The sequence below is a fragment of the Meleagris gallopavo genome, chromosome 1, assembly GCF_000146605.3.
Source record: "Meleagris gallopavo isolate NT-WF06-2002-E0010 breed Aviagen turkey brand Nicholas breeding stock chromosome 1, Turkey_5.1, whole genome shotgun sequence".
NCBI lineage: Eukaryota > Metazoa > Chordata > Aves > Galliformes > Phasianidae > Meleagris > Meleagris gallopavo.
In genome coordinates, this window is record NC_015011.2 from 54,222,754 (window position 1) to 54,240,600 (window position 17,847).

Consider the following 17,847-nt stretch of genomic DNA (forward strand, 5'->3'; position numbering starts at 1 on the left):
CAGGAGTGGCCGTGATGTGTCCCACTGGGCCAGTAGCATGTCCCGCTCAGCTGGCATCATGCTGAATGCGTGACCCCAGTGCTGGTGGCCCTTGACATAGATAGGCACATGTTACGGCAAAAAAAAAAACATCCTGTAAAAACACTCCTATTGCTCAGGGTTGCTTGGAGATGGCCTGTAGGACATCACCATATCTGTTCGGTTCCGTGCCTAAGTCCCTTCATGACAATTTTCTCTAATTCATGCTTTTATCTGAGCACGCTGTTGCATCAAAGCTAAACAAAAGCTCCGCTCTCTGCTGGGAAGGCAGATCTGCCTGCTTCCAGCTCTACCCGTCCCTCCTGAATCTCTCAACCATAGCTCCTGCTGAAAGTTGACCTGGCAGTTAATTTTGCAGAAATAATGAGCACTGTGCGTTCTGTGCAGAACAGAATGTTTAAGGGGGAATTAAAGAAGATGAAACAGCCCTGCTATTACAAGAATGAATGGCATATCTTTTGAATTTTAACTCTTACCTGTATACTCTGCGTCAGCTTGCAGGTAAACGTCCACTTTGAGGGATGCTGAAAATGCTTTTCACAATTAACGTAATGTATTTCTTCTCCTCTCCAGTGTTTGCTTCCTCTGTATTTCTCAGAAGGGGCTTGCTCCGAAGTCTTCTGAAGCAGAGAAAAGGCTGTGTTTGGCTTCAGTGATTTTTGGATAGGACTGGAAATGAAGGCTTAGCTTGATAAGTTCAGGCACGAGAGCCCTAGGAAATCATCTTCTGACACAGATTTGGATTTGTTTCATTTCTTATTTCATACTTCAGTGCTGTGACTGTCCACAGAATGATAAGGCTCCCCAGAGCTTTCCCTCACTTGCTTCCTATGCTCTTGTGTACGTACACTTCACAAGATATGCCTTTACTTTACTTCCTTTATTATGTACTTCCACTCCTCTACCCTTAGAGACTCTTGCACAGTGTGTAGGGCTGCTGGTCTGCTTTCCCAATCACTATTAAGGAGACAATGCATACTAACTGTATGTGAAAGAACTTCTTTACTGTCAGGGTGATGGAGCACTTGAACACATTGTCCAGAGAGGTTGTGGAGTCTCCTTCTATGGAGATATTCAAGACTTGTTTGGATACCTACCTGTGCGACCTATTGTAGGGTATCTGCTTTGGCAGGGAGTTGGACTCAATGATCTCTTATGTTTCTTTGCGATTCTGTGATTCTGCGATTGTGTGTTTTGTTCCAGAGTGAAGTTTCTTTGCTGAGCAAGATTATACCCTTGGCACATCACCACTGGGTGTGGTTTTCAGGGAGTTATTACCTTTATCACTCATATACACATCCTCACTCTGTCTATAAATATATTTTCTGTTTGTATATGCAGCATGTTGATATTTGGTGTTCCAAGTGAAATCTTATTGATACTCCAACCTTGTTGTCTCCCTGAAGTGACCAACGTGCCAGGAACTGAGCAGTATCTCTGTGTTTAAGAAAGGGCAAAAACACACAACGGCAGACCAGATAGACCATTTTTGGACATGTAAATGGTACAAGGACAAAACCCTTTTTTGTGTAAGACATTTGAGACCAGCTTAACTTCACCCTACTCTGGTTTCTTCATACCCATGGGACTGGCATCTGATGAGCTGCATCAGGAGAGCTGGGTCAGATAGGGGTTAGCAACAGGTTCTGCACCAGAAGGTGGTCAGGCACTGGAAAAGGTTCTCCAGGCAGTGGATACAGCTAAGAGCTGCTGGAGTTCAAGGGGCATTTAGACAACACTCTCAGATATATGTCTGATTTTTGAGTGGTGCTGTGTGGACCCAGGAGTTGGACTTGATGATACTTGTGGGTCCCTTTCAACTCAGGATATTCTATGATTCTACCTGAGGTGCTATCCCTAGTTAGCTGCTGCAATAGGAGGCAACTTGGGTGAAGGAAAGCTCACAAATTAATGACCAGCATAGCCACACAAAGCCTCCTGCATGATGGTGCTAAGCATGAAGAGGTAATGTCTGAGATGCTGATTCTGGAGACACCTACAGCTGCAAGAAATTCTCCTGGCAGCTGAAAATTATGACATCCCCACTGTAGCCTATAAGGGACCTCCCTTATCTTTACATATGGACAGATTAGAGTTGAGGGCTGGTTGACACTTCCCAGCTGACAATTCTCAACCTATGGAAGGAATCGTGGTACAATCAGCCAAAGAGTAGACTTGGTGGTATGTGCAGATCTATCTTTCATGCTTGCTTCGTAGACAGCACAATCTCCAGGCACAGCTCTAGAAAATATGTCTTCTGGGAGGGCATGGTAATGTGGGCTGAGCTCCCATCCCAGTGGTCTTCATAAAGCCTTCAAAACATGGCTTCAAAGGGCTTGTAACCTTAAATGGATGAATCCAATGCCAATACTGTGTCTATTTGAGAGAGGGTTGTTCTGGTTACCGTCTTCACTGACATGAAGAATGGCTATCTCACTAAAACTATTTGTGAACAGCAGTGTTAAATGATGGAACTGGACAAATGAAGGGAAAAAAGTCCAAACCACCAGATTTTTATTATTTAAATAAAAGAAGGGGATCTGCTTTCTGTATGTACATAGAAAAACAACCGCAGTAACTTGCACTTGGCTGTACCCTTTGTGCTTCTCAGCCCTGGCTGGTGTTGCTATCAGATAAATGCTGAGCCCATGGTCCCGCTGTGCTCCCATTCTGGGCAGCTGTGTCCCAAGAGCAGCTGCCCTCAGCCAGCCTGGCAGCCAGGAAAGGCAACAAGCCCACTGCTGGGGCTGGAGCCTCCCCCGGCTCTTGTGCCTCTGACCGGCATCCGCTGCTTTGCCTGCTGCCAGTGGCGATAATGTAGTCTCTGATAATGAGATTATTATCAAATAATGTTCATACTTCTCAGTGCCAAAGGCATGAAATAGGAGATGCTTTCTGCTGTTCTCCTCTGCATGCAAAGAGGGGGAAAAGGGCAGGAGAGAGCCTTATCCCTGTGCCCTGTGTTCTCTTGACGCTCAGCCAGCCAGATCATGTGGCCAGGATAGTACAGCTTGCTCTTATGGGTTTTATACGTTCATTTTCGGTCACTCAGCTTGAGGCAGCATGTTTTGGAAAGCAGCACAGGCCCTCTCCCAGCAGCTGGCCTAGTGGGCAGAGCCACTCCTTGCTACTTTGGAATGGAAAGCTCTGTATTAGAAAACTCGCTATTGTTCCCAGCCAGCGGAATTGTTCCTTGGACACACTGTACCCTGCTTGTGGCAGGGCTGCTGGGAACCTATAGAAGCCTGGCTGAGAGAAAAGACTGCTTTAAGGGACACTTTGCAACTTAAACATAGCCATGCATTTCCTTTGAAGAGGACTCCCTATGGATGTTGTACTCAGCAGTGACACAGCCACACTTATTTATTGGGATGTAGCCCTTTTTCCTCTGCCCTCAGTGGGAGCTGTGCCACTGGTTTTGGGAAGAGTAGCTCTTCTATCCATAGCAGGAGAAGGGCTGTAAAGCCACCTTTCTCCTGCGTGCAGCACTCATTACTCCCAGCAGTGAGAATTGTGTTCCTTCTCTGCTTACTGCCCCTATCCAATAGAGCACTTCTGGCACAGCCCCTTGCACCTGCTTTCCCCTTTTCGTTTGAGGAAGCACAGCAAGAAACAGCACAGCAGTTTTCCGCCTCCCTGATCGCAGACGCTGCGCCCAGCACTGCAAATGACCTGTTACTGGTCTATAGATCCCAGCGTGCAGCAGCAGGTTTCAAAGGCTCTGGCTCATTTTCAGGCACCGTGTGTTGTTAGTCCCAACACACCACCGCATCATGGGGAGGTGGGGACCCAGCCAGAAAACGCCAGGTCTGGGCCACCCTGGGCCATGAGAAGCCTTCCCTTCTCTGGTCCAGACCAGCACAGAGCTCAGCAGGAACAACCTGCTGCTCCCAGCTGAAGCCAGTGGCCACAACCATCCACGGGACACGGGGACAGGAGCGCAGTGCAGCACCTGCAAGCCACACAGCAGCGTGCCTGCAGCCTGGAGTGCGTTCATGCCCCGTAATACTGCTGGAAAACAGAGAGCGGAGGAAGCGTGAGTGACTTTGTTAACTGTTATTTTGCCAAAGCAAAAAGCAGTTGGGGTGGGGAATGATGAGAGAGGCACATCTGAGAGCGTCTCTTTGGAAAGCTCCCTGAACCCAGGGGTGGAGGGAGAGCACTGTGCCATCCTCCAAATTGGAGAAAATAGGCTTTCTGGATGAAAAGAGCATTCTGTTATTTGCCTTTTTCCTCTTTCATTCCAAATCAAGAGGGGTGAGCCTTGGGACCTTTCCCTGACTGGTCACAGCAGAGAAGCAGCTTGAACTAAAACATTTCAGATATTTGTTTGAGTTTTGGTAATTCAATTCTAAAGATTTAACATTTTCTCAATGGAAGCTAACAGCCATTTAGAACAACAAACTGCTTTAAATTATATTCTCTTCATGCTTTTCAGCCTAAAGAAGTTAAGGTGGGGGACGTTTTGATGATCTTTTCACTTTCTTGAAAATCAGAGCTAGGGAATTTTTGAAGAGAGAAGTGAAGGTGTGGGTGCAGCTTTGGGGTCTTTCTCCTGTGAAAATTACATTTTGTTATATACTTACTTGACCCACTACAACTGTCACAAGACAAGTTTTATTTTAACTATTTGTTTTGTATACCATATTTTCAGCATCTTAAATCATGTAGTGAATGAATAGAGTAAGACAAGGAAAACTCACAGGGGCAGTTGAGCAAACACGAACTAGTGACTACTGTGCTTCTCTTAAACAGCCTCTAACACCCTATAAAATGCTTTTAGCATATGTAAGAGGAGACCTTCCTGCATTATAAAAAAAAACATAATTATAACCCCCACAAAACTGTAAGAAAATAAGGTTGAAAGAGAGGTTGAGGTGACTTGGCTTCCCATCCCTGTCAACAAGTGGAAGTGAGGTTATATATGGATTTCTGTTTGCTATTTAAAAGATGTATGTTTGCTACTGAATTCTCAAAATTAAATGCATGCATGAAATATAGCTACTTTCATGTTTTTCTTTGGGCAATAATAATTACTGTGTTTGTGCAAGTAAATTAGTTAATTTTGTGCAAGAATGACTACAGGCAATACGTATGTTCAAGCTACCTGAGGTAAATAATGGGAAGCATACAGGAGAAAGGAACTAATATGAAATGCATGGTATGTCGTTTTTCTCATTTTGAAAACAGTCCCTTATGGGGAGAAAGTGTTTTTTCTATCTTAAAGTTTGTTTTAATTTAAATAAAATGCTCCTCCTCATTCCCATATAACATGCTCCGGACATTTTTGCAATGCCATGTTCTCACCACCATTGCCAATGACAGAAACCAGTCTGGCATCTTTCTAATTGCAGTTTAACTGTGAGGTGCCACTAAAGAGTTTTTTGCTCTGCATTGCGGAAGACAAAGAGAAACTGAACCCTTCACAAGGGTCTGAGTGCAGCGGTCTGAAGCATCTTTGGCCCAGCAGAAAACAAGGCCCAGTATTTGATTGGTATCTGCTTTGGAAGATCGGTGTCTCCCCTCCTCTGTGCTGCATACAACCCCCTGCTGGTAGGATGCAGCCTTGTGTGCCTGAGCAGTCCCTTGCTTTCAGCAGTAGAAGAAACCTTTATGAAGGATGTGATGGGCAGCTTTGTGTTAGCCTCCAGCCCTGAGAAGCTGCTGATGCCCCATCCCTGGAGATGTTCAAGGCCAGGCTGGGTGGGGCCCTGAGTAACCTGACCTAGTGCCTGATTCAGTGATTGATAACCCTACCTGTGGCAGAGGGGTTGCAACTAGATGATCTTTGAAGTCTCTTCCAATCCAAACCATTCTATGATTCCGTGATCCCAATGTTCCCACAGCACTTGGCACCTTCAGTACCTCCCTGGGTGAGGAAGACCACACAGCTGCTGAGGCCCCCGTGGACACTTGGGCAAGAGGAGGCCAGCCAAAATGGTTTCTGTCTTTCGGAGCGAGGAGATGAGCCTGATGCAGCTCTTCCTGCAAGTGGAGGCTGCCTACTGCTGCGTGGCCGAGCTCGGAGACCTGGGCCTGGTCCAGTTCAGAGATGTGAGTGGTACCTGGTACGCAGGCTGGGTTGCTGGAGATGTTCTCCAGGATGTGCATTTGGGAAAATAGGTAGTGAATGTCACTCCTGCAGAGTAGCCAAAGAGCCCATGGGGAGACCAGGAACACACACAGATGATCAGAAAGGCAGGTGCCATGCTGGTGATGGGCTGACATTTGGACTAGATGATCTTGGAGGTCTTTTCCAACCCTAAGGATTCTCTGATTCTACGAGATAGCACCCATCTCCAAGTCCCCACCCAGTGAACTGCAAACCCTCTGCGCACCCTTTAGGACAGCACCTTCCACCAGCAGAGAATGGGGGGCTCTCTATGAGAGCCCACTAGACTGGTAAAGCCACGATGCCATAATACACAGAAATAGCATGGTATTGCCCTGCATTAGGAGCCTGTAAGACATCCTCTTGCACCAAAGGCATTTGTTCTCTGCTGATGTTTAAAATGAGTGTGGTGGTGCTCAGCCTTCACCCTCAGGCCTCTTTTCCCTCCTGTCTTCAGCTGAATGCAAATGTGAACAGCTTCCAGAGAAAGTTTGTGAATGAAGTGAGAAGGTGTGAATCCTTGGAGAGGATCCTGCGTAAGTAAACGCTTGTCAAAGGCAGCCAGCCCTCCAGCAACTGGCAGTGTGGGATTTATGTCTGTGTTAAGTGCTCACACACTGTGAAGCAGGACTAGAGGCAAAATGGTGGTATTTTCATCCAAGACCCTGAGAGTGTTTTTCCTGCATCAGCTAATTAACACTTCACCGCCACATGGGCTATAAATTTTTGCCCCTGTTTTGAAAACAGTTAACGAAATTGAAAGGAGGATAATTAGCACATGTAAAATCACAATAATAATCTGAAGCTGAGCAGAAGGCTCAGTCCAGGCAACATGTCTCCTACCACTGTGCTGTGCTTCAACATGGGAAAAAAATCTTTTAACACACAAGAAGCATTGTGGTGCCTTGGTCCTGATAGTGGGTTTAGCAGCAGCTGGTGAGCAGGATGATGAAGAAACAATGACCCCGTATTAAGACTTATGTGTCCTCTCCTTGCAGGTTTTCTGGAAAATGAAATGGAAGATGTTGTGGAGATAGTCAAACTAGAGACGTACCCAGAGACCCCCCTGCCTCGGGAAATGATTGATATGGAGGTACACCTACTCACTTACCTGCCTGTGCTTTGAGAGGGTGAATTTTGGCTTTAATGCCTGAACAGGACAAAGCATACAACAGGGAATGTGGCAATGGGAAAATGAGGTATTGACCATAATGAGTACCTTTCTACAAACTCAGTGCTTACTAAGAAGGCTAAATGAATGGTTCTATATTCCCTTGTTGGGAAAAAAAAAAAAAAACCTAAACCAGAAACAACAAACTATTGTTCAAGATTTAATATCAGCCTGGTAAATGTACACTGGGCTGCTTCTGAGTTTTTCTGGATGCTCTTGGCTCCTAAACAGACAGTGCTGGAGAAACTTGAGGCTGAGCTGCTGGAAGCCAACCAGAATCAGCAAACTCTGAAGCAGAACTTCCTTGAGCTGATGGAACTCAAGCATCTGCTGAAGAAAACACAGGACTTCTTTGAGGTGAGAGACTTCTTCACTCTTCCCATAGAGATGTGGAAGATTCCTAAAAATGTGGATAGCTTGATATGTTCTGTGTTGCTGTGTTTGGCTTTTAAGCAAATCAGAGTGACCTTTACCACAAGTCAGTGAGATATGTAGGTTGCTCTGAAAGTAATGCCTCCTATTTATTTCTGTGGGAATAAATAGATAAAAAGAGCACAATAACATTATTTGATAGAGCAAATTCTTAGCTACAAAACACTATTTTTCAACACAGGCACTAGCTGCACATTTTCACTGGCTATGACAAAGAGCCTATGTGCTGCACTTGTAAAAATCTGTACCAACAGAGGTGACCCCCTGTCATTGCCACCACTGCTGAAGTGCACCACCCACTGCCTCACTGTGTCCATATCCACTGTTTGGTCTCTATAAATGGTCAGCAAGTGTCAGTGGATACCATTTTTTTCCACTTGGAGAAATTCAGTGGCATAATTTTACTTCATAGGTGTTTCTGTGTCAGATGTCAGTTTGTCACAATGCCCCTCTGCTGCTGTCTGTCACACAGAAACAAAATATAATGGAATATTGGTGGGAAGGTTCAGCATCTACTACCATCCCATCAACACCCACCTCTAATGTTGTGGGCCAAAATAATAAAATAGGAGGCATTACTTTTGTAGCAACCTATGCACATTTGCAAAAATATCTCAGTCGCTTTGGAGTCTGCATCTCTCTGTGATTCACTGGGGCTCAAGAATTTTGTTCTCAGATGGGATTTCTGCTTTTCATTTCTGAGATGTATTTTACTTCTTTTTTTCTTTTGCTCTGAATCTTTGTGAAAGATTTCGTGTGGGGAAAAAAAAAAAAAACACAACAACATGTCAGGAGAAGGATATGAGAACAGTTTTCAAATGGCAAACTTAGATTTGTTTATAAAACTGATGTTTTCCAGGCAGAAACCAATCTGCCAGATGATTTCTTCAGTGAAGACACATCTGGCCTGCTGGAACTGAGGACCACCCCTTCTGCTGCAGCTGCCAAGCTGGGGTGTGTATTGGTGACAGCCCCTCTGGATCAGGCCTCCCACCCACATCGCGCTGCTGTCACAGGCTGGAAAGAAAGAGATTGCAAACCTGAATGTGCTACAGGTCCCAGAAGTCTCAGGATGGGCTTGTAATTTATTTACCTATCTTTTAACTCTGTTCAGATTCACAGCAGGGGTCATAAAGAGGGAAAGAATGATACCCTTTGAGCGTCTGCTGTGGCGAGCCTGTAGGGGAAACATCTATCTGAGGTACACTGAGATGGATACCCCCCTGGAGGACCCTGTGACGGTGGGTACCCGCTTGCTTCTGCTTCTCCCTACCTCTGTGCATGCCTGTGGCCTCCAGAAACCGAAACAGTGCCCTGGCTGCACTCAGTGCTTGAGGAGAGCCTGTAGAGGAAAGGCAGGAGAGCCTGAGCGTGAGAAAAGGTTTATTTGCTGTCACTTTCCACTTTTGCCATCACTGAGGTGGTTTCTCTGCCCTGCCTGGCTAAGGTGAGCCCTAGCGGGGTGTCTGTGTTATGGGGGCCCCTAGGACAGTGGGCTATGACCATAGAGAGTCAACTCCTTCAGTGGCTTGAGGGTGAGCCCTGTGCCCCAGACCTCCTGCCCCTGCCCCTCTGCTCCTTGCCTGTCCCCTGCAGGAGCATCTGCTGCTGGAAAACTAGGGCTGGGGGAAAAGAACTAACACTGAAGAGGCAGCCCTAGGGAAACAGCACCTTCTCTGCACCTGATCCTTTGCTGTGAGTGCTTTAAATTCTGCTTGAATTGCATTGCAGAGAGAAGAGGTGAAAAAGAATGTGTTCATTATCTTCTATCAGGGAGAGCAGCTCAAACAAAAAATCAAGAAGATTTGTGATGGGTAAGCAGCCGGCGAGCAGCTGGGCAGGACTCTCACGGATGTGTTTGCTGGTTGGCGGGGGCAGGCAGGGCTGGGAGCTGTCAGCAGAGCCACCGAGCTCCATCCTGCTTCTCTCTTCTGCTGCTCTAATCCGAAGAGATATACATCACCTTGACGCTTGGAAATTGAAATTCTAAATTTTCCAAGGTGACTTAGAGACAGATAATAGGAACTTTGATTGTGAGGTTCTTAACTTGGGATGTCTTAAAGGGGACTGCTTTTTAAGAAATACTCAACATCCTTACTCTGAAAACCAGGAGCCATAGCAGCTCCTGCAGCCCAGGCACTGAGAACGTGCTAATCCCCAGGCTGTTCTCAAACCTTCCTGCGTTTCAGCATGAAAAGATGATGCTGTAGTTTATTCTCCTCCCCCCCCCTTTCCAAGACCTCTGGGCAATATCCATGTAATCAGAGACAGAGCCCAGAAGAGAAATGAAAGTTTCATACAGCTTGATTTGTTTCCACCCCATTGAGCGTCTTGAAAAGATAATTCAGGTTGAATATTTTGTTACTCTTTCATAACACTGGTGAGTGACGGGCTTTGTTGCAGCGTAAATCAGATTTGACGAGGGGATCTGTCAGCTGTGACCGAATCCATCCAAGGCATAACCCCAAGTCCTAGCAGGGCAGCCAACTGCCTATAGCCTGCAGAAGCTCAAGGGGAAGGAGCCAACAATTGCTCTTGCCCAGCTTGTGCCCTCAGGAAGGCCTTTCCTTGCCTCCTGGGTTCAGTCATAACATCAGGAGCACTGACTTCACTCCAAATCAGTCTCATGTCCTCCTCAGATGAGCGTCTCTCTGTGAAAAGCAGCCATAGGGGCCTAGAGAGTTCAGGGAGATTCAGCCCCTCTTCTCTGATCCTGAGCCTCAGAAAAGGAGGGAGTTTTGCCTTCCCCACTGTGCAGGATCAATCTGCTGCCTGTTTCTTTAAGAACAGGCCATATGATGCTTATCAGCATTTTTGTTGCTGATTGAACCCAGAATCTTCCAAATGGGAAGCACAGCGCTCCGCAGCAGGGTGCTGGCAGCGTGGGCAGATCCTTGCACAACTTGGCCACAACATGCCACCTTGCTGTCATGAGCTGGTGGTGTGGATGTGGTGGTAGTTTCACAGGAAAGAACCTAGACCAGTTTCTCTCAGCTTTTGTAACTGAAAGGAAACATACACCCCTAAGACAAGGGAGGTTCTATCAAGGAAATGGGGGAAGTTCAGGTTAGATGTCACGGAAAGGTTCTGCACCAGAGGGTGGTGGGCATGGAACAGGTTGCCCAGGGCAGTGGGCACAACCCTGAGCTGCCGGAGTTCAAGGAGCACTGGGACAATGCTCTCAGACACAGGGTCTGATTTTTGGGTGGTGCCATGTGGAGTCAGGGGTTGGACACGATGATCCTTACGATGATCTGAGTTGGGATCCTTCTGAGTTGGGATATTCTGTGATTCTATGATTCTATGAAAACAAATTCACAGGATGCGCTTTGCAATGCTAGCATGCAGGTTTTTATTTATTGCCAGCTAATCAGACTACACTTGAAATCCTCCTTTATGCCTTTTCTTCCTTTTTTTTTTTTTTGCTTGCTTGCTTGCTAATATACCTGTATATATACGTCTTGCTGAGTTTAAGCTTTTTAACTATCTATCCCATACATCTCCATTTCTGCTCCATGACCATCAGCCTGGTACACAGGTTGAGACATTTTGGTCTGGCTCATCTTTAAGGCAGGGTTAATAATACCTAAAACAGAAGGCTGTGTAATTCCAACCTCTGCAAGACATTTCTGCTTAGCACTAAGTCATCATTCATGACAGGTAAACACCCTGCAAAATCACAGGACTGGTAGAAGCCAGTCTCCTGCAAGGCAGGCTACGATTTGTTTGCAGAGCAGCGTGCCTCAGGTTACGCCTGTAGTGTCTGCTTGACTCTAATTGGTAACATTAGTCTGCCAATTTCATGAGCATTAAGTCCGTGCATAGATTTATTAGTGGAAGGTCTAGAGGAGCAGGAAGGAGGAAAATGTAAGAAATTTTCTTTTCCTGCTTTTCTTGCGGCTGCCTCAGTGCTCATGTGAATACTAAACTGGATTTATCAGTGTAAGGATTCCCTGCTGAATTCTCCAGGAGCTTTCAGAGATGTCTGTGCCATTAGGGCAAACCTGATACTCGGTATGCAAAATGGCTGTTAAAAGATCAAAGCAACACTGCTGCAGTAACATTACTGGGAATGGGGAAACTCCACAGCACAGAGGAATAAGCTTTCAAGTTTGATTAAAAATCCTTATTAAAGATGAACTAAGAGCTGTGAAGAATGAAAAGATGGGAATAATTAGCAGGGTGAGTAACCTTTGGAAAGGAGTGCCAGGTGTTGGGTGAGCAGAGCTTCAGTCCTGGAAGTTGAGCAAAAGAGTGTGTGCTGTCATTGCACACAGCTCTGGGCTGATCTCTAGGAAACTGCTTTGCATTTTGTTCAATTTGCTACTGTGCTCACTTGTGTGTGTGCTGGAACTGACCTCGGAGAGCAGGTGGTGATGTATTCTGTTATCAGATGAAGCCAGAAGTGATGCATCTCTATACAAAGAGAGTGCGTGTTTTTCTCTCCTTAACAGAGGTAACCCCAATGATCCTGTTCTATTTCTTTCGATTTGCCACACTTGCACAAAGGCTGCCTTTTGTGACCCTCCCTCAGCACAGCTCCACTGCAGGACCGCAGTGCTCTTACATTAGTATACTAGGGGTGTTCATGTTGCATACCATAGGTGAAGTAGTACACAACACCTGCATGGAGACAAGACCTCACTCACACAAAGGGAGCCCACATCAGTCCTTATACCATGCTAAACTAACCAGCTCCATCTCCTCAATATACTCTTGGAGATAAGCTTACAGAAGCACCTATCCTCGCAAGCTGTCTGGCGACATAGACCGGGAGTCAAGAGCCAGCCGCATGGCCATCCTCCTTTTGTTTTATCCTGCACACACCGCGTTATTTACTCACACAGACTGCATGCACGTAGGGCGTTTGCTTGCTATGAAACAGTAGTTTGGCGCTGCCTTCCCCCAGTGACTGCGGGAGGGTAGTGCAAGGCATTGACACGGGATTGTTCCAGCCTCAGTGCAAGAGGGACATCTGTTGGCTGCTCTGTTTAAAGGGCTGCCTCTGCCTGGGTTCTGTTTTTGTACCTCCTTGTAGGCCAAGAAACTTCCCCGGACTTAAGCAAGGGGAAGGGAAGCAAGGGGATGATCCTTTCAGTATCCAGAGGGCTGTAAGAACAGACTCTTTAATAGGTCATTTAATAGGGGAAATGGTTTCAAACTAAAAGAAGGGAGATTTAGACTGGATTTAAAGTGGGAGTTTTTTACTGGAACTGCCCAGAGAAGTGGTGGATGGTCCCTGGAAACACCCAAGGTCAGGCTGGAGGGGCTCTGAGCACCTCATCTAACTGCAGGTGTCCCTGTTCATTGCAGGGGAGTCAGACTAGATAACCTGTAATGGTCCCTTCCAACTCAGATATTTCTATGATTCTATCCTTATTGTGGTTATTAGGGAGATGTTATTGCTGAGCACTGCTGTGTAATATCATGTACCTTGTAGCAGCTGAGAGAGATAATGAGACCAATGTTTTTTCTATTGTCTCTCTTCCCTTGGCTAGATTTCGTGCCACAGTGTACCCCTGTCCAGAGTCTGCCACTGAGCGCCGAGAAATGCTTGATGGAGTGAACACAAGGATTGAGGATTTAAACACAGTAAGTGTTTACAACATGATAGATCATACTACCTGCTGCTTCCCATCTTGAGCACTGCCTGTGCTGTGTTACAGGTGATAACCCAAACTGAGTCCCACCGCCAGCGGCTGCTGCATGAGGCAGCAGCCAACATGTGGTCCTGGGAGATCAAGGTAAAGAAAATCAAGGCCATCTATCACATCCTGAATTGCTGTAACATTGACGTCACCCAGCAGTGTGTCATTGCAGAGATCTGGTTCCCAGTAGCTGATGCTGGCAGGATAAAAAGAGCTCTCCATCAGGGAATGGTAAGAGACAAGTGCTCTCACCCAAACCACGTTGCTCATATGTTGAGCATATGTTCAGGCTTCTGTCTGCTACTGTGATGCTGGACTCCATTTTCTGTGTTTTTTTGTTTGTTTTTTTAATTGTTTTTTAATTAATTTTTTCAGTTCTTTAATTAAAGTTGAGGTTATTGCATGATTGCTTGGCCTCAGGGAATTTAAGGTCAGCACTAAATCTTGGTAGTTTTCTGATCGACCCACAGGAGCCAGCAGTGCTGACAGCTTCCTCTGAACAAATCAATAGCATAGAAAATGGGAAAATCTGGATATGAGAAAAAGGGTTAAGATATAACACTCTTGAGTCCAGCATTCATGTTGCTGCCTGTGTGTGTCTGAACAAAGGCTTTGGTGCTGCAAGACCAATTCCTCCCTCGTAGCCACCCTGACTGTGCTTATCCTTGTCACCGAGTTTGCAGGAGAGAAGTGGCTCTACCATCACCCCTATCCTGACAACCATACACACTAGGATGGCACCACCCACCTTCAACAGGACTAACAAGTTCACAGCTGGATTTCAGAACATCGTGGATGCGTATGGTGTGGGCAACTACAGGGAGATGAACCCAGGTGAGAAACACTTGGCAACCTGTGCCAGCCTTGCCAAAGCCAAAATGAAGTCTTTGAATTCTGTCACCAGGCTAAAATGCAATGAGAAATGTGAATAGTATTTTTCACTGGCAAAAACTGGTACTGCCTAGTGTGGAGGCATGGATTTTCTTAGGTATAGAATTTGGCCCCTCAGTCTACAGTGATTTATTGCAGTAGGAATAATGAATGGTACAAATATAAGATGGAGAGCAAATGGTGAGGTAGCAGCCCTAAGGAAAAGAGTAAGCTCACAAGAAAATGAATTGAGCTTATTGTGTTGAGGCAAAGAAGCCAAAACCACCTGAGAAAAATGTGCAACAGCTGTAGAGAATTCCAAGGAAACCACAGAGAATGAAGATAGGAGAGTCTATGGGAGCAAATTGGATAAACTCAGTCTGTTTAAGCCCAAAAGACCGAGAAACATGAAACTAACCTCCAAATGCATTTTTCTGCTACAAAGGATGCAACTGCCTGCACATTATACCTTTTTTTAATGGTGGGCCGGAACAAAGGCTAAAACTGCATTGAAGGTGGAATTGAAAAGTCTTTCTAGTGGCAAAACTAGTTCTGCAGTAGATGTGGTTGTCTGGTGAGTAGAGGAGAGATCAAGGATTTCTTAAAGACAACAGCTGTGCGGAATGGCTCAGTGGGGTGAGCTGCTTCTCTGCTGAGTTCCTCTTGTTTAGGAGGAGCTGAACTTCTGATGTTTTCCTTTCTGCAGCTCCTTACACTATCATTACTTTCCCCTTCCTGTTTGCGGTGATGTTTGGGGACTGTGGTCATGGTGCTGTCATGCTGGGCTTTGCGCTCTGGATGGTCATTAACGAGGAGAGCCTTCTGGCCCAGAAAAGCACTAATGAGGCAAGTACCAGCAATCTGATGGACCCTATCAGCCTGGGAAAAGGCTCATTGTTTCATTTAATAAAAGGAGTGTCCAACAGGTGTATGTTTACCACTGCTGCCTTCTTCTCCTGCAGATCTGGAACACTTTTTTCAGTGGGCGCTATCTGATCCTGCTCATGGGCATATTTTCCATGTATACTGGCTTCATCTACAATGACTGCTTTTCCAAATCATTCAACATCTTCGGCTCTTCCTGGCACATTATCCCCATGTTTAAAAATAACACTTGGAAGTAAGTGGCTAAATGTGGGAAAGAAGTGAAAAGACACCAAATGGAGCACACAAGCTTGAAAGGAAAGACAGTGACAGTGAATCAGAGGATTTGTCTGATACATACAGATAAACTCACCATTGAAATGGAGAGGTGGAGCCCCTGGGGAACAAGCCTTCTTGTTTAGACACTGATGTCCAGGGCTTATGCATAAAGAATTATCAGAGTGGTGGAAGACTGTCATTTGTAGGACCCAATTCTGCACACATGTGCATACAAACTCAGGGTAACAGTTCAGAGAAATATTGGAGCTGGTAGGAGGTGTAGTGTGGTAGTTCTCAGCGCATCGCATGTAAATATACTATTGGTTTATATGGTGAAATTAAGCTGCAAAAGTTATTTCACTTTTCTCTTGTAGTAAGGAAGTGCTTCTCGACAACACTGTGCTGCAGTTGGATCCAGCAGTCCCAGGGGTCTACTCTGGAAATCCATACCCATTTGGAATAGATCCAGTAATTAAATTAAATTGCTCTAAGATAATTTGTATTTCATTCTTGTTTCTATACATTAGGTACATCTGTAGCTCCTCGCTCTGTTTCCTGAAGCCATGTTCTTCGGTTTTTGCTCTTTGTCTATTTATGCAGTACTAGTGATGCTTTTCTTTAGCATTCAAGGATGTGGAACCGTAGAATGGCTTTGGTTGGAACGGGCATTAAAGCATATCCAGTTCCAACCTCCTGCCATGGGCAGGGCTGCCACCCACCAGATTAGGCTGCCCAGCGTCCCATCCAAACTGGCCTTGAAAGCCAGGTTGTTTCTCCTATTTTCCTTCTCTTCCTGTTCTCTCTTTACCACATACTAAAATGCAGTTGGTAACCTCAGGCTTTCCTGTTACAACCTTAATATTAGCCAATTAACCTCTGCTCTGCTGGATGTGCTCTCATTTCTGTTGGTCACACAAAGAAACATGGGCTTCCCATGTTTTATGGAGGAATTGACCTTGTAACTTTTTCACAAACTCAACTCTGAAGCTCAGCCCAGGATGCAGGCAGTGCAGTTCAGGAAGTCATGTCAGAGGCAGCTGAATTTTCTGTACATCTCCCAGACACATACCTAATTTAAGTTAATCGTGGCTAGTCCCTTTTTAACCTTGGTTGCTGCTTGTTTGAGAGGCTGGGATCATTGAATGTGGGGGAGGAACAACAGAGAGGTAGGCAATAATCTGGTCTCCATGGCCAGTGAGTTGGAAAGAGCTTCATTTTTGTTTTCAAAAAAAAAGTAGAACATGCTTTGTTCTTATTATTTCTCTGGTGAATGTTGAACAAATTTCTCTAGCAACAGGAGCAATCTTCTCATGTCTTTCCTCTCCCACTGGTGGTGATGTCTGAACCGAGAAGTAAGGAATAACACTGAAAATGGCTAGGTTCTGTTACCAGCCCTGGCATCAATTTCTGGAGGAATGAAATGAAGTCAATACATCATTTTAACTCCCTGATATTTCCTTTGTTAAATTATACATTACACCTTTTAGATGAGGAGTTTGGCAGAGTGAGATGCATTATAAAGAACATCTAGATTTCTGTTGCTTAGTCTTCTTACTAGTACAGGTAGGAGTAAATTGATGTAATTAAAGGAATGACTTCCTCAAATCTATTATTGAGCAATAATCTGAAAACCTTATTCTTCTGTTTCTTTGCACCTTTTCCCAAAGATCTGGAACATTGCGTCAAACAAGTTGACTTTTCTGAACTCCTACAAAATGAAGATGTCAGTTGTGATTGGAATTGTGCATATGATTTTTGGGGTGATACTCAGTCTCTTTAACCACATGTAAGTCTGTTTCACCAAGCCCATTGCTGCTGCACATAAGTCCTCATCTCTAAACTAGTGTCCCTCGTCCAGAGAAAGCCTCATATCTCAATCTGTTCATTTGAATTTCACTCTTTCCCTCATAGTCTTTGTACTGACATTCATACCACTGCTGTTATAGAGTGTGAAGTCCAAAGACCGGATGGATGGGATGACCATTACATTGTAATTATTCTCTTGAGTAAATTGTCTTTTTCACTTTCTCCATCTTCTTGATTTTGCAGAAATATTAAAATGTGCTACATTAAAAATATGCAACACCTTTCACTTTTGCTAATTTCTGTCTTGAAAGACAAATTCTTTAGGTCTAATCCAAAGTACTCTGATACCTTGCACGCTGTGTGTACATCTCTTCCTCCTGACTCAGTGGGCCCTTGGTTAGGATGTGTATGTGCGTATGTCGATTCCTCTCCCTCTGTATTTTACAAGAAAATTGAGAATTGGAGGTAGAGTGGAGAAAGTGAAACTACTATCTTGAGAGATTCTCCATAGGTTGAAGGTTTGAAGTGACCAAAAGGATGGATGATGTTTGAAGATGAGAGAGAGAACTGCACAGAATTGATTCTACTCCTTGTTTTCTGACCTTCCTCAGCTTACAATGCTTTTT

The 17,847-nt window shown here is 45.1% G+C and overlaps 1 protein-coding gene across 1 annotated transcript; it reads left to right on the forward strand.

Moving 5' to 3' along the window:
- Positions 1–1,203: 1,203 nt before the first annotated feature.
- On the forward strand, positions 1,204–17,227 carry ATP6V0A4 (ATPase H+ transporting V0 subunit a4). Its single transcript, XM_010713015.3, has 15 exons — positions 1,204–4,075; positions 5,886–6,093; positions 6,609–6,687; positions 7,150–7,244; positions 7,554–7,679; positions 8,614–8,708; positions 8,869–8,995; positions 9,486–9,568; positions 13,253–13,346; positions 13,421–13,633; positions 14,086–14,236; positions 14,979–15,118; positions 15,235–15,392; positions 15,790–15,883; positions 17,083–17,227. The coding sequence occupies exons 2-15, from the start codon at positions 5,977–5,979 to the stop codon at positions 17,203–17,205; spliced, it is 1,695 nt and encodes a 564-aa protein (XP_010711317.1). The 5' UTR covers positions 1,204–4,075; positions 5,886–5,976; the 3' UTR covers positions 17,206–17,227.
- The last annotated feature ends 620 nt before the right edge of the window (positions 17,228–17,847 follow it).